At 38.2% G+C, this 12,601-nt stretch overlaps 1 protein-coding gene and 1 long non-coding RNA gene across 4 annotated transcripts; both read left to right on the top strand.

Moving 5' to 3' along the window:
• The first annotated feature begins 6,042 nt into the window (after positions 1 to 6,042).
• On the top strand, positions 6,043 to 8,214 carry LOC133733105 (uncharacterized). 3 transcript variants are annotated; one of them, XR_009857499.1, is made up of 4 exons: positions 6,043 to 6,340; positions 6,842 to 6,950; positions 7,279 to 7,412; positions 7,752 to 8,214. It is a non-coding gene; the product is annotated as an uncharacterized LOC133733105 (long non-coding RNA). The 3 variants fall into 3 exon arrangements; XR_009857500.1 differs by lacking the exon at positions 6,043 to 6,340 and having other exon boundaries at positions 6,413 to 6,950; positions 7,752 to 7,810; positions 7,931 to 8,214; XR_009857498.1 differs by lacking the exon at positions 6,043 to 6,340 and having other exon boundaries at positions 6,413 to 6,950.
• Positions 8,215 to 8,863: 649 nt separating this feature from the next.
• LOC133730539 (protein SMALL AUXIN UP-REGULATED RNA 51-like) lies at positions 8,864 to 9,862 on the top strand. The gene has a single exon (XM_062158113.1). The coding sequence runs from the start codon at positions 9,416 to 9,418 to the stop codon at positions 9,860 to 9,862; it is 447 nt and encodes a 148-aa protein (XP_062014097.1). The 5' UTR covers positions 8,864 to 9,415.
• Positions 9,863 to 12,601: the final 2,739 nt, after the last annotated feature.

Below are 12,601 nucleotides of genomic sequence, written 5' to 3'. Positions count from 1 at the left end.
TTTTTCAAAAATGGGATTTTCGATGGAATTATATTTATCGATTATTTCTCGCCTAATGGTTTATGATTTCGAGAATATGTTGGCGTGCGGGGCCACATCGTTGGATTATGTACTTTCTCTTGAGATATTGGGGAAGCCTTACTGATTTTCGATTTTTCGTATGATTTTAACCCACCATACCTCAGTCGTCATATTTATTGCTAGCTAGCCTATTAGTACTCCTCCCTGCTTACTATGTGTTTGTGGGTGAGTAAGAGCAGAACATGGGATGCTCCAGAGTGTGGGACACTCCGACCCGAGCCTGGGAGGCTCCCTTCTTTCGTATGGTGAAACTTCTTCCCCATATCTTATCGTTGCTTGACTAGCGGGGCTAGTCTGATTTTCACTGTAGCCAGCGGGGCTGGTCTTATCTTTTTGAGAAACGAGATTTGGGTTTTACGATCTATCTTTTCGAATGTTGTGACTAGCGAGGCTAGTCAGTTTATCGTTTCGAAATTCTTGGATTTAAAGCTAAATGTGTTTTCTAATTGTTGCATGCATCGGTTTTTAAAGAGAATAAATGTGGGAAAGTATGAAATCCTTTTTCTTTTAAATTGTTTATTTTTGTCCACTCACGCTAACGTTTTTCGTCTACTTTCCCCTGGGCCTTTCGGTTTCTAATGCCCAGTTTGCAGGCGTTATTAGTTGAGGTCGGGCGTACTTGGTTTGAGGCATAGTTGTTAAATGGCTTCCGCACTTCTTTGTTGGCTCTGATCTATTGTGAGTTATTGTTTTGGGTAGTCCACTTTAGGGGTGATTCGGCTAATTCTCGGTAGAGTTATCTCTAAGGTGGGCCCCGCAGGGCCACCTCGGATTTCAGGGTGAAATCCGGGGCGGGTCCTGTCATTCTCTATCAGGTCCTTGCTCATTTTGGTTTTTCATCAAAACTCTTGGATTTTATTCACACCATTCTTGGCTCTACTAGGCTCTCTGTGCTACTTAATGGGTCACCTTGTGGTTTTTTTTCTTGCTCTCGTGGGTTTAGGCAAGGAGATCCTCTTTCTCCTTTATTATTCTGTCTTGCTGAGGAGGCTCTAAGTCGGGGTTTGACAGAACTTTTTTCAGCTTGGTGTGTGAAACCTATTTCTATGCCGCGTGGTTGCTTATTATCACATGTTCTCTATGCCGATGATTTGTTTATTTTTTGTAGAGGTGATGATTTCTCCCTGAAAAAATCTGCGATTATTTCTTGAGAATTATAGTGCGGCTTCAGGTCAAATGGTGAACAAAGATAAGAGTAACTTTTATATGGGGGAGTCTTATTTATATAGTCGTAAACATGTGAAGCGCTTGTTGGGTTATAAGTCTGGTGTAGCTCCTTTTATATACTTGGGGGTTCCCATTTTTAAAGGTAAGCCTCGGTGCCATCATCTTCAACCTATTGCTGATAAGGCCAAAACTAGATTAACAAGTTGGAGAGGAAAACTTCTTTCTATGGTAGGATGGGTTCAGCTTGTTAAAGATATTTTTCAAAGCATGCTTCTTCATAGCTTTTCAATTTATTCATGGCCTAGCTCCTTATTGAAGCACCTTGCTGTGTGTGCTCGAAATTTTATTTGGTCTAGGGACTTGGCAGTTAAGAAGTTGGTCATGGTCTCTTGGCAACAAGTGTGTTGCCCAAGGAATGAATCTGGGCTAGGTCTTTGTCATCTTCCTGCTCTTAATAAAGCAACTCTTCTTACTTTGAGTTGGAATGCACTCACAGCATCTACTTCATGGGGTGTGTTTGCTCGTTGTAGATTCTCAATTTCTCGACACAGGAAGAATAAATATTTTGGTTCATCAATATGGCCCGGGTTACGTGTCTCTTTTCCTATGATTGATCAACATTCACGGTGGAGTATTGGAGACGGTTGCTTGTGGTGGTGTTTTTCGGGATTGTTCTGGGCAATTCATTGGAGGTTTTTGTAAAGGCTTAGATCAACAAAGTGCTTTCTTCTTTGAATTAATGGGGGTCATTATTGGGGTTGAATTGACTTACCAAATGGGGTGGCATCATATTTGGCTTGAAAGTGATTCAACAAGCATTCTGGCATGTCTCTCTTCCTCTTCTTTTATCCCACCATAGCCGCTGGGAATCCTGTGGTTAAATTGCCTAGATCGGATTAGTGCCATGCATTTCTTTTGCTCTCATATTCTTCGTGAGGGCAACACAGTGGCTAATAAGATTACGAGCTTGGGTTTAACATCTACATCTCTTGTTTGGTATGCTACTCCTCCATCTGAGCTCCTCCCATTGTTATATATGGATGCCATGGGTTTCCCATATCTTAGGGCAGCTTAATTTGGCAGTCTTTCTTATGGGTTTTGTCCATTATTAGCACCTACTTTTAATTGCATGTTGGAGTACTATGTGGATTTGAGAAGGTCACGTAGTTGTTGGAGTTGGTTTTGTATCTATTTGCCGTCCATCAGATGCTTTCACGAAGACATAGCTGCTGCTCCCAATTGGTCTACTTGCATTTAGGTCATGAAGAGTTACTCTCTTCTTGCTTTTGTATTGTTTTCCTTTTGGTTTTGTACAAGAGATGGGGGATGCTTCATTGGTTCTCCGATTCTTTTTTTTTTCTTGTACTTTACTCATCGGACTTTGTAATTTTTTCTTGTTATTTAATAAAATTAAATAGGAGGACGGGCGGTGGGCTTCCAGAGTGTGGTGGACCCTTCACCTTCGGGTTTGAGGACGGGACTTGTTCCCTACATTGTCCATCTCCGATGAGCTAATATCGCCTAATCTCTTATCTATTAAAAAAAAAAAAGTTCATTTGTAACGAACTTCTAGTAGTTTACTTACCTCTAATAAATGAAACTTTAATATTGTAAGTTATGCAGAAGCTTAATTTTATTTACAGTTAGAGCTTTGATTATACTAATTTGAATTCTTTTTAGTCTTTCTGATTGCTTTTCAATAAGTATTGACGTTTAGTAGCAAATGTTGTAAGTATACTGATGGTCAGTAGCAATGTTAGTAAGTACATTATTTACTCAAGAAAATTTATAGATCCTAATTAACTGTCAGTAACAATGTCAGCAAGTATACTGACTCTGAGTAGAAATGTCAATAAATACAATGACTCTTAGTAGTAATGTGGTAAATATAATGATACTCAGTAGCAAATGCGTAATTGTTGCCGAGTGTGAATAATAATATTAATATTTCTTATAAGCTTCTAAGGCTTGCTCTACAGTTTATCTTGTTGATTTTTGTGGTTACTTTGTTAAATATTAATTAATGGAGGCTTATATTTGGTAGTAGGTAAAGTTTATTATTGTTACTGACAGTCAATAAAAATATCTTATTTGTTATACTTTTGAGAGTATTTATCTTTTGGTCTTGCTGAAGAAACATCCAATTTAATACTGACTATTAGTGGCAATCTCTTATATGCTAGTGAACATTAGTAGCAATATAAATCTTATTTGCTACTGAACATTAGTAGCAACATTAGATGACTCGTTATTTCCCTCATGTCCTTTCTGCTACGCACATGGAAGCAGAGGCTTGAAGGGCTGGACTTCTTCTGGCTATTCACCAATATTGGGGTGCCATTGACCTAGAGAGTGATTGCTCACTTGTGGTAGCTGCGTTACAACAAACTATGGAAGATCGATCTGAGTTAGGGCGCATTATCGATGACTGTAAGTCTTATTTGACATCTTTACACTCTGTTTAGATTAGGCATATCTTCCGTGAAGCAAATGGTGTAGCCAATACGTTGGCGCATCTTGCTAGTCTTAATTATATAGATGATATTTGGATAGATGAGTCTCCTGTGATTATCCAGGATGTACTCTATGAGGATTTATGTACTGGTGCTAGAGGTCAAGGTATTATGTCCCCCTCTATGCCCAACCCTAATATTAATATAATAAGTCAGGCATGGGGATGAGCCTCCCAGCTTGGCTGGGTTCCAAACCCCTTTAAAAAAAAAAAAAATCTTATTTGTTACTGAGTGTCAACTGTAATTATTTGTCAAATTTGAGTCTATTAGAACCTCTTTAGCAAACTCTCTATTTTGGCTCCTTAGCTATTTTGGAGAGCATGTTTAGCTTTTTATCTATTTTAGCAGCTGCACCAGACTCTTAAGTGACTCTCTATTATAACTTTTAGCTATCTCGCTCCTAAATATAGAGAGCGAGATGAGGCTCTCTATAATTTAAAACATTCCTTTTAAGTTATTTTATGTAATTTATAAATACATTTAAACTATTTAATCTTCATTTAAAAAATAATATAAATTCAAAACTAGCTAAAATAGAGAGCATTAATGCAGACGTAATTCTAAAGTGGCTAGCTAAAATAACTTTTTAGCTACTTTAGCTAAAATAACTTTTTAGCTACTTTAGCTAAAATTTGACTCAAAAATGGTTAAAGATGCTCTTATGGATTTTTAGTTATGAGTTGAGTTTGAAATAAAGTGCAGCTATTTTTTTTTTTTTTTTAATTTTAAAAAAGAGGATCAAAGGGTTTCACTCCTGCCCCCATGGTGACTCGAACCCATGACTTCGTACATAGGTAGTGGGTGAAATAAAGTGCAGCTAGGAAAATATAATAACTAACCTGTTCTATATGTTATTGACCCTCTTTAAGTTTCTAGTCAGTTGAAATGAAAAACCATACATTTAAATAAGTGTTTTTTGGGAGAACTAGCTGCAATTAATTTGTAATTATTGCAAATTGTTATGTTGGTATTATTATTGGGCAATTCACTCATTTGGCCTACGAGAAATTCCCTCTGTAACTTTTGTTTTTACCTTTCCTTGGGAGGACGGGGTATTAAGACTGGTCAGGGAGCGAGAGAGAATCACATTGCGAATTGGAGTTTGGCCATACTACCAGTCTTTTTCAAATACATGCATATTATATTTATGGGAGGAGTTGCTTTCTCTTTTTGCCTACTTTGTTTTCTGTAGTTTCCTTTCCTTGAAATGATCTTAATCATTTTTGTGCAGTGATGAATAATATTTTGGATTAGTTAGTGAAAACCAAACTATATTAGTTTTGGATTCTGTACAATTTTAGAGTTTAGGCTTTACTTAATCGAAATGAGCAGCTTCCTTCAGCTTAATTAATAACAAAAGGCGCATCAATATAATCGGCGAAACTATAGTACAAGTTGTCTAACCTTCTTTTGTATCATTTAATAGTTTTTTAGTAATGAACTGAATGTCTAAGTAGTATTGACGTACTGGAGTTGAAACTAATGGAAAGGGAGGGTGCTTCTGAGTTTGGTACAACCTGTGAACGAGGATTTTGAGTTTGGTAGTGGCGTTGTTTTTGGCTTCCGAGCGAACTTCTTAATTAAGCCAATCAAGTGTGGATTTCACTCATGCACGTACGTAAAAAGGTCATCTATAGCAGTTATCACCAAACTTGAAACAATTTAAACAGCACTCTGATCCTCTGAATGTTAAACTTCAAAATTCCAAAGTTCAAAAGTAACATTTAAAATGTCTGAAAAAAAAAAGAGTAACATTTAAATCACGAGAAGGATAAATATCAACCTTCATTTCAGAGTTGAAAATGTTGTTATATACCTTTATAATATGTATTAGATAGGGCATATTTGCTCGAGTAAAATCTAACCTAAAGACTGATACCAGAAGGCCAAGAGACTAGCTCATCATATATACCTTCAACTGCTCAAGTAATTTAATGATAGCTGGGTTGAAAATGAAATAGAGACAAACCTTATGCAAAAAAGGAAAAACCAAAACAAAACTTGAAATTGACCTTAAAGAGAAGTTACCAGATGAGAGGCTTGTACGTGGTACCTAGCAAGTCCAAGCTCAACCATTCATATTCAGGTGGCGCATATTGTAGTAAGTACTAATTACATATATACTAAATTATACATATATAAAAGATGAGTTCACTGTTCATTAAGCGTTACTGTTCATTCATAGGCAAAAAGACGACTCTGCCCTCATTTGGATATTTTTTTACGCCTCTGCCACTGACTTTTTTTTTCTTCTGCTCTCTTCCTCCAGAAGCTTCCTAGACCGACTTTTTTGCTCTCTCTTCTCTTCTCCGGGTTTTGCCCTCACTTTTTTTTCTTAACTATGGCTCTGCGATTCAGTCGTTCTTGAATCCTCTCTTTTTTGGGTTTTTTTGCTCGACGCAGAGAGAGAAGAGTGTAGAGGAGGAATGGAGAGAAAACTGAATTCTTAGTTTACAATGCTTTGCATACCAATTACCTTATTGAGGACAAAGCATAGAGAAAAGGCAATACCAAGATATATTGAGCCATCCCCGAAACATATTACTGCCCTCGCAAGCCTTCCTTTGTTATAACTTGAGGTTCACATGGGTTTTAGATCCTTTGCTTAACCAAAATTACACCGAAAGCAGTGCTGCAGTTTGAATATGTGCCAAAAGCTTATATCTTGCTGCAATCTCATCATGAATTGATAAGATCCTACTGGTGTTCTAATATTTATATGAAGTTAATATACAAAACATTAAGATAGAAAATCTATTACATTTTGTTTCAATTTGGTTTGATAGAGTAGTAAAGCCTCCCTCAAGATCAGAATGGTGTGGATTCCAGTGATTGTGATGGTTCTGTTTGTTTCTTACACCAGCATAATTCAATGCATAGAGAGCTCTCTCATTATCTTTGTTCTTTTAATGCTTAGTTTATGAATTGATTTTCTTGGTGTAAATTCACCTTAGCAATGATTTTGAGAGATAAAATTGTGGCTTATAGTTTGGTGCTTCTAATATGAATGTGTAGATTCTAAACTATAGAGGGCCTGTTTTTGGTTTTTCACTTAAACTTCAATATCTGTATGTTTGCAGGCTGAGGATACAACAGAGGATTAAAAGCGCAGAGCTCAGGATGTTAACCAAGGAGCAAGAAAATGAACTTCCGAATTTTACACCATTCATTCCATTGATGTCTCCCTTGGTGAGTTTCCTCTCTGAACTATTCTGTTTCTATTTTGATGATGCCCGCACTCTGTTATTAGTATTTAACTCGATGCTTAAAACTTTAAGATTATATACAATGATATGTAATTAGAGAACGACGATTTTTCTATAATGCTTCATTTGGCAACTGATGATCTTTTGTACCAATGGTTCTTATATTGCTTTTTGAAGTTCGGGACTGATTATGAAAAGAACAATTTCAAAAGTATTAAGTAAAAAGTGAAGCAATATAACAAATATTAAGCTAATGATGTCAATAATAATGTCTTTTCCAGTTTAATTGACTGACTTGCTTTCCTGTCAAGTTGTAGTGAAGTTGATCCCATAGTAGCATCCTTCTCCGCAGGAGCAGTTGGACTGATCTCAGCACTGATGATGGTTGAAATAATAAGCAAAACACTGCAGGAGCATCAGAGATGTAAATATTGTCTTGGAACTGGTATAACCTTTATGTTCTCAACCCTTTTGAACTTCGGACAGTTTATGAATCAAAGTAACAATAGATACTCACTTTCAGTTTTAACTAGAAAAATAAATAAATAGAAATAAACTTTTTCTCCAATGTAAATCTGATTTGACAACACCATAGGAATATTAATCATTTCCATATTCTCATTGCTTCTGCATAAATAGATCTCCTCTAGAAAAGCAGCAACATGGAATTAGTACTACATATATATGTTTTCTAATAAAGCAATTGTCCAATAGGATTAGGTTAGAGTCAAATCAAACCTAGATATTATTTATTCTTTTATTAAGTGAACTTTGGTGTTTGTAGCTTATGGCTCATCTTCTGATGCAATGACTATAATCCAACAAAGATCTCCTGTTGTTAAGGTACATTAGAGCGTTTTACTGTACATTAAAACTGTTTTGCTTTCCTGTAGTAGTGCTCTACTTTTGAATGTTTTGAGGGGATCACATTAGTTCTATCATTAAAATGATAATTCTAAGCAGGGGATGGTGATTGAATTTGCTAAGAATTCAATTGATTATGTTACTGCCAGCGCCCAGCGGAAAGAAGCATGTTATTGTGTTTTCAAGCTTAAACTTTCAGGGGTGGCAGAGAATTAATGTACCTCCTTTGTGCTCTATAACTTTACATGACTTCTTCTGTTAGTAAACATGCAAGCATTCTTTTTTAATATAAGTCGATACTTACTTGCAAAGAGTTACATTCTTTTGTAATGTGTCAAATGACAAATTTTTCAGTTATTGATTTTAGCTTACGATTGTGATCATTACTACAAATTTGAGAAAAGAAAAACCCGCAGCATCTCGCGCGAGTACTATCTAGTTAAAGTAAAATGAAGGTTAGTACTGTTGGCAACCTGTGGTGCCGAGTGGTGTTGATTAACCTCTGCGTGTTTGCTTTGGAGAAGGACAGCTGCTTCTTTGAGAAAGAGTGGGAGAGGGAGAGGACGAAAGGGAACGGGTTCTGCATCCAGGTCTGGGTCACTTGATGTTGTGAGAGCGAAGAAATTATGGAGCTTTTGAAATTTATAGGAGGAGAAATGCAGTTGGAGGTTGGCTTTTCGACTCATCCCTTGGATGTTTTATCTATTACGAAGTTTATCGCCATGTCTCAAAAGTCTAGGAACACAAAATCACCAGGACAAAAAGATAAAAGAAAAAACTGCATCCACAATATATACTTTTAAGCATGTTGTCCATAGAAATATACTTTTTCATTATTAAAATTCGATGAAATCAGTAGCTATATATGTGCATGATGAACTTGTTTATTGTATGCAAGAGTACATGAATAATGTTCTGAAAAGTCTCAACATGAACAACAGAAACAGTTATTATACTATTTACACAATCATCAAACCTTGTGTTCTAAGACCTTTAAGTGAATAAGAGGCTGAAATCGGTGCCAACGTTTTAAACAATGTATTAGTCGACATAGCTAGCTAGGCACTTGCAGAGAATGGCACCTGCAGATATGTACCAGAGAATGGCATCAGTATTCATTACAGAAAGGGAAAAAATTGACATGTGGGATGAACCGCTAGCTAATTATAATTTGCATATAATTTCGCTCTTCACAAACCCAAAACTCAGAACTCTGAACCCTTTTCAATGACGTGGGCGCTTTAGCGCGGCATGCGTGTACAGTACCACTGTACCAGTGTGGTTCTATAGTGATTTTGGTGTATGGAGGTTGACATGACTTATTAAAGGCGACTTCTCATGGTAAGTTTGGAAGCTGATCACATGGGCTGGTCTCTCAAATTTAACTTCGATCAGGGTCGGCCATACGTTGTCCTCGCCTCGCTTTCCTTATTGTCCTCATGTAAACAGAAACTTTATGTTCAGTCTTATCATCACTGACAGGCTCGAAAACACTGATCATCTACCTAACACTATATAAAGACGAACTAACATGCAGAAAGATCAAGACCATCAAACATCAGAGCGAAAAAGAATTTATAAAGTATGGCCAAGTCTAGAAGTATCAGTGGCAAGAAGAAGAACAGCATAGTGAAGCTCAAGGTTGTAGTAGAAAAGCTGCAGCGGAGTCTATTGTTGAGCCGGAAATCCAATTCAAGTTTTGAAGACGACTCTACCTCAGTGCCCGAAGACGTTAAGGAAGGTCACTTTGCGGTGATTGCCGTGGACGGGGACAAACCGAAGAGATTCGTGGTGCCGTTAAGTTATCTGGCTCACCCAACTTTCTTGAAGCTGCTGGAGCAGGCGGCCGAGGAGTACGGTTTTGATCACGAGGGTGCCCTAGCGATTCCTTGCCTGCCAAGCGAGCTTGAGAAGATATTAAGTGATGAGCAGTGGCAGAAGAAAGACTCATCCTCATCTAGCTCGGGTGTTAACTGGAGTTCTTGTAAAGCTTTGGTGTGGTCTGTGGAGCTACTGAGTGATGAAGTTTAATTTTATGGTAAATTTTTTTTTTAAGACAATTTTTTACGGTAACTTACCACCCACGTACGGTGGTTTATATTAAGAAATAGGATCTTTTGCTCATCTTTTTCTTGTATTGTCCAGAGTTACTAAATGTCAAGTGCCTTTCCCTTTCTCGAAGTTACATTGAGATGTATAGGACTACTAGTTTGTTGCCAAATATGGTACAAAGTATAAAAAAAAAGTAGCCCTACCGCTCCCACTATGCAGACCTTGTACAATCAGGCCCTAAAAGCCAATGTTGAGCAATCACTACTGGTTCTAAAACATTATTTTCGGCTCCAACATATGCACAAAACAGTTTAGTGTTCTTTTCCTTCTTAAACAGCACAGTACGTGGTCCAAGCTGAAAATTGAAACAATCAAAATCAACGAAGCTACAAAAAATAACTAAAAAAGAATAGTTTCATATAAATTAGACAATACATTTTCCTGAAAACCAATTATTGGAACAAATGTACACTTTCTTGCTGTACAATGAATTCGATAGTTTCAATAGTTAAGGAGTTCAAATAATGCGGTCGCGCATGAATGGTCGAGCTAGGGACTATCTGCCTGTGAGTACTTTTTTTTTTTTTGAAGGGAAAGACGACAAACTATATTAGATTAAACTGAGAAGTACAGGGAGCGATGCAAAAGCATCGAAAGAAAAAACAATAAAGCATAACAAGATGCACAAACGCATCTATAAAGGAGGAAAACAATAAAGGATAGCAAGATGCACAGAAGCATCTAAAATGAAAGGTAACCATGTGACTTGATGTCGGACGACATCACTGCACTGCATATGTCACGATAGCAGTGTAAATATAATAGTAACCATAACCGTAACCGTAACCGTAACAGTAGCCGTAGCCGTAACCGGTGATATGATCACCTAGGAGAGGTGATTCGCTCACTGGGAGTTCGAAAGTAACCGAGGGTGTCAGAAACTCGAAAATTAGCAAACGAACTCCTAAGAACCAGAACAAATACCAGATCAATATGAGCAGCTGTCTCAAATCCATGATCCGGATATATTTAAATACGACCCGGGTCCCAAATTCGGATCCAAATCCGGCCCGAATCCAAACTCAAATCTGACGGGTCAAACTTGACAAAGGCCCAAGCCCAGCTTAATATGGGCACCCTGGCCTCATCCCAACGTCCGGCCAACCTTCTAGATCAGCCACACTGCCCCATCGAATCGCACAGCTGCATCTCCGACAAGGCTAGGCCGACATTGGGATGGGATCCCATAGCAATCTGTTGACCCAAGCGCTCCAACCCTCTGGCTCCAAACCCGATCGCAGCAACCGGATCCGCTGTCGGAGAGGATCCACCCATAGGGTCACCATCCACCGCCGAAATAACCCACAAGCACCAGGATACCGAATCACCGCCCTCGGAGCAAACCCAAGCTCAGGACCTCTTCCCATGAAAGGACCGGGGTCCCATGTCTGATTTGGATCCACCAAACCATGACGCCGGTGTCCCCCACCATTACTCAAATAGAGAGTAGCAACGACACGGCCAAAACCCGTCGGGGGTGAATCCCAACGCCAAGACGCTGAGATTAGGGTACAGCAACCGGATGGTTGAAGAAGACAGGTTCGCGAAGCCAAAGGACTCGCCAGCAATGGACCGCAGACGCCATTGTCATAGACCAAGGAAATCAGACGGCCAAACCCTAGGGTTAGCCACCGCAGAGGTGAGAGAGCTCTCATTTTTGAGTTCTTTCTTGATCCGTGTAGATATGCTTTAAGAAGATAGTGATAAAGTAGTGATTGAAGTGCTTGATGTTCCTTAGTCTGTCTGTCGGTACTTGGTACAACTATAACTTTAATTAGCACTGTGATTATTATTATGGGCTCTTGACCATTTACCTAATTTAGACCCAACAAATGCCCACTTATTCCACTAAAAGACTTGTGTACCCACTTACCCAATTTAAATGTAAAAAGACAAGTTTGCCCTTTAAATAATTAAAAAGTCATTGGAGACTTTGCCGGAATCTGGTCACCGGCCGCTGGAATTTGGTGACGGCAGTCGGAATCCGGTCACCGGAATCCGATCACCGGTCGCCGGAGACTATTATTACCCCCCCCCCCCCCCAATAAATTTGGGGCAATAAAATATTTATCTATACTATTATTAAGAGAATAGGCTTTGTTAGCCAAAATCTAAAATTTTGACAGAATTGACCCTAGAAGATTAATAAACTTCAAGAATTAATTAAATCACATGGATAATTAAGACATTTACAAAATGTACTTTTATTAAAAAAAAAATTAAAAAAAGTACCCACAGGCCACAACCCACTTTTCTCTCTCTCACATTTTCTTTTCTCTGCAATAACCAGCTCTTTTCTTTTTTATTTTCTGAAAAAAAAAAAAAAAAAAAAACTAGCATGTGTGAAGAAATGCTAGTTGGGTGTTATTTTTTTTTTGGGGGGAGGGGGGGGGGGGGGGGGCAATAAAATGAAAGTTTATTGAGGGGTAATAAAATGTTTATTGGGTATTATTTGGGGCAACAAAGTTTATTGGGAGGTAATAAAATGTTTATTGGGTATTATTTGGGGCAACAAAGTTTATTGGGAGGCAATAAAATATTTATTGGGTATTATTGTGGGGCAATAAATAGGACGCCGGACTCCGGTCACCGGTCCGGAGGTTGCGCGAAGTTCGCAAAGAGGTCGTCGGAGACTTTCCAATAAAGTTTTATTGGGGG

Source organism: Rosa rugosa, chromosome 2 (assembly GCF_958449725.1).
Source record: "Rosa rugosa chromosome 2, drRosRugo1.1, whole genome shotgun sequence".
Lineage (NCBI taxonomy): Eukaryota > Viridiplantae > Streptophyta > Magnoliopsida > Rosales > Rosaceae > Rosa > Rosa rugosa.
This window is presented reverse-complemented; position numbering and strand designations above follow the sequence as displayed.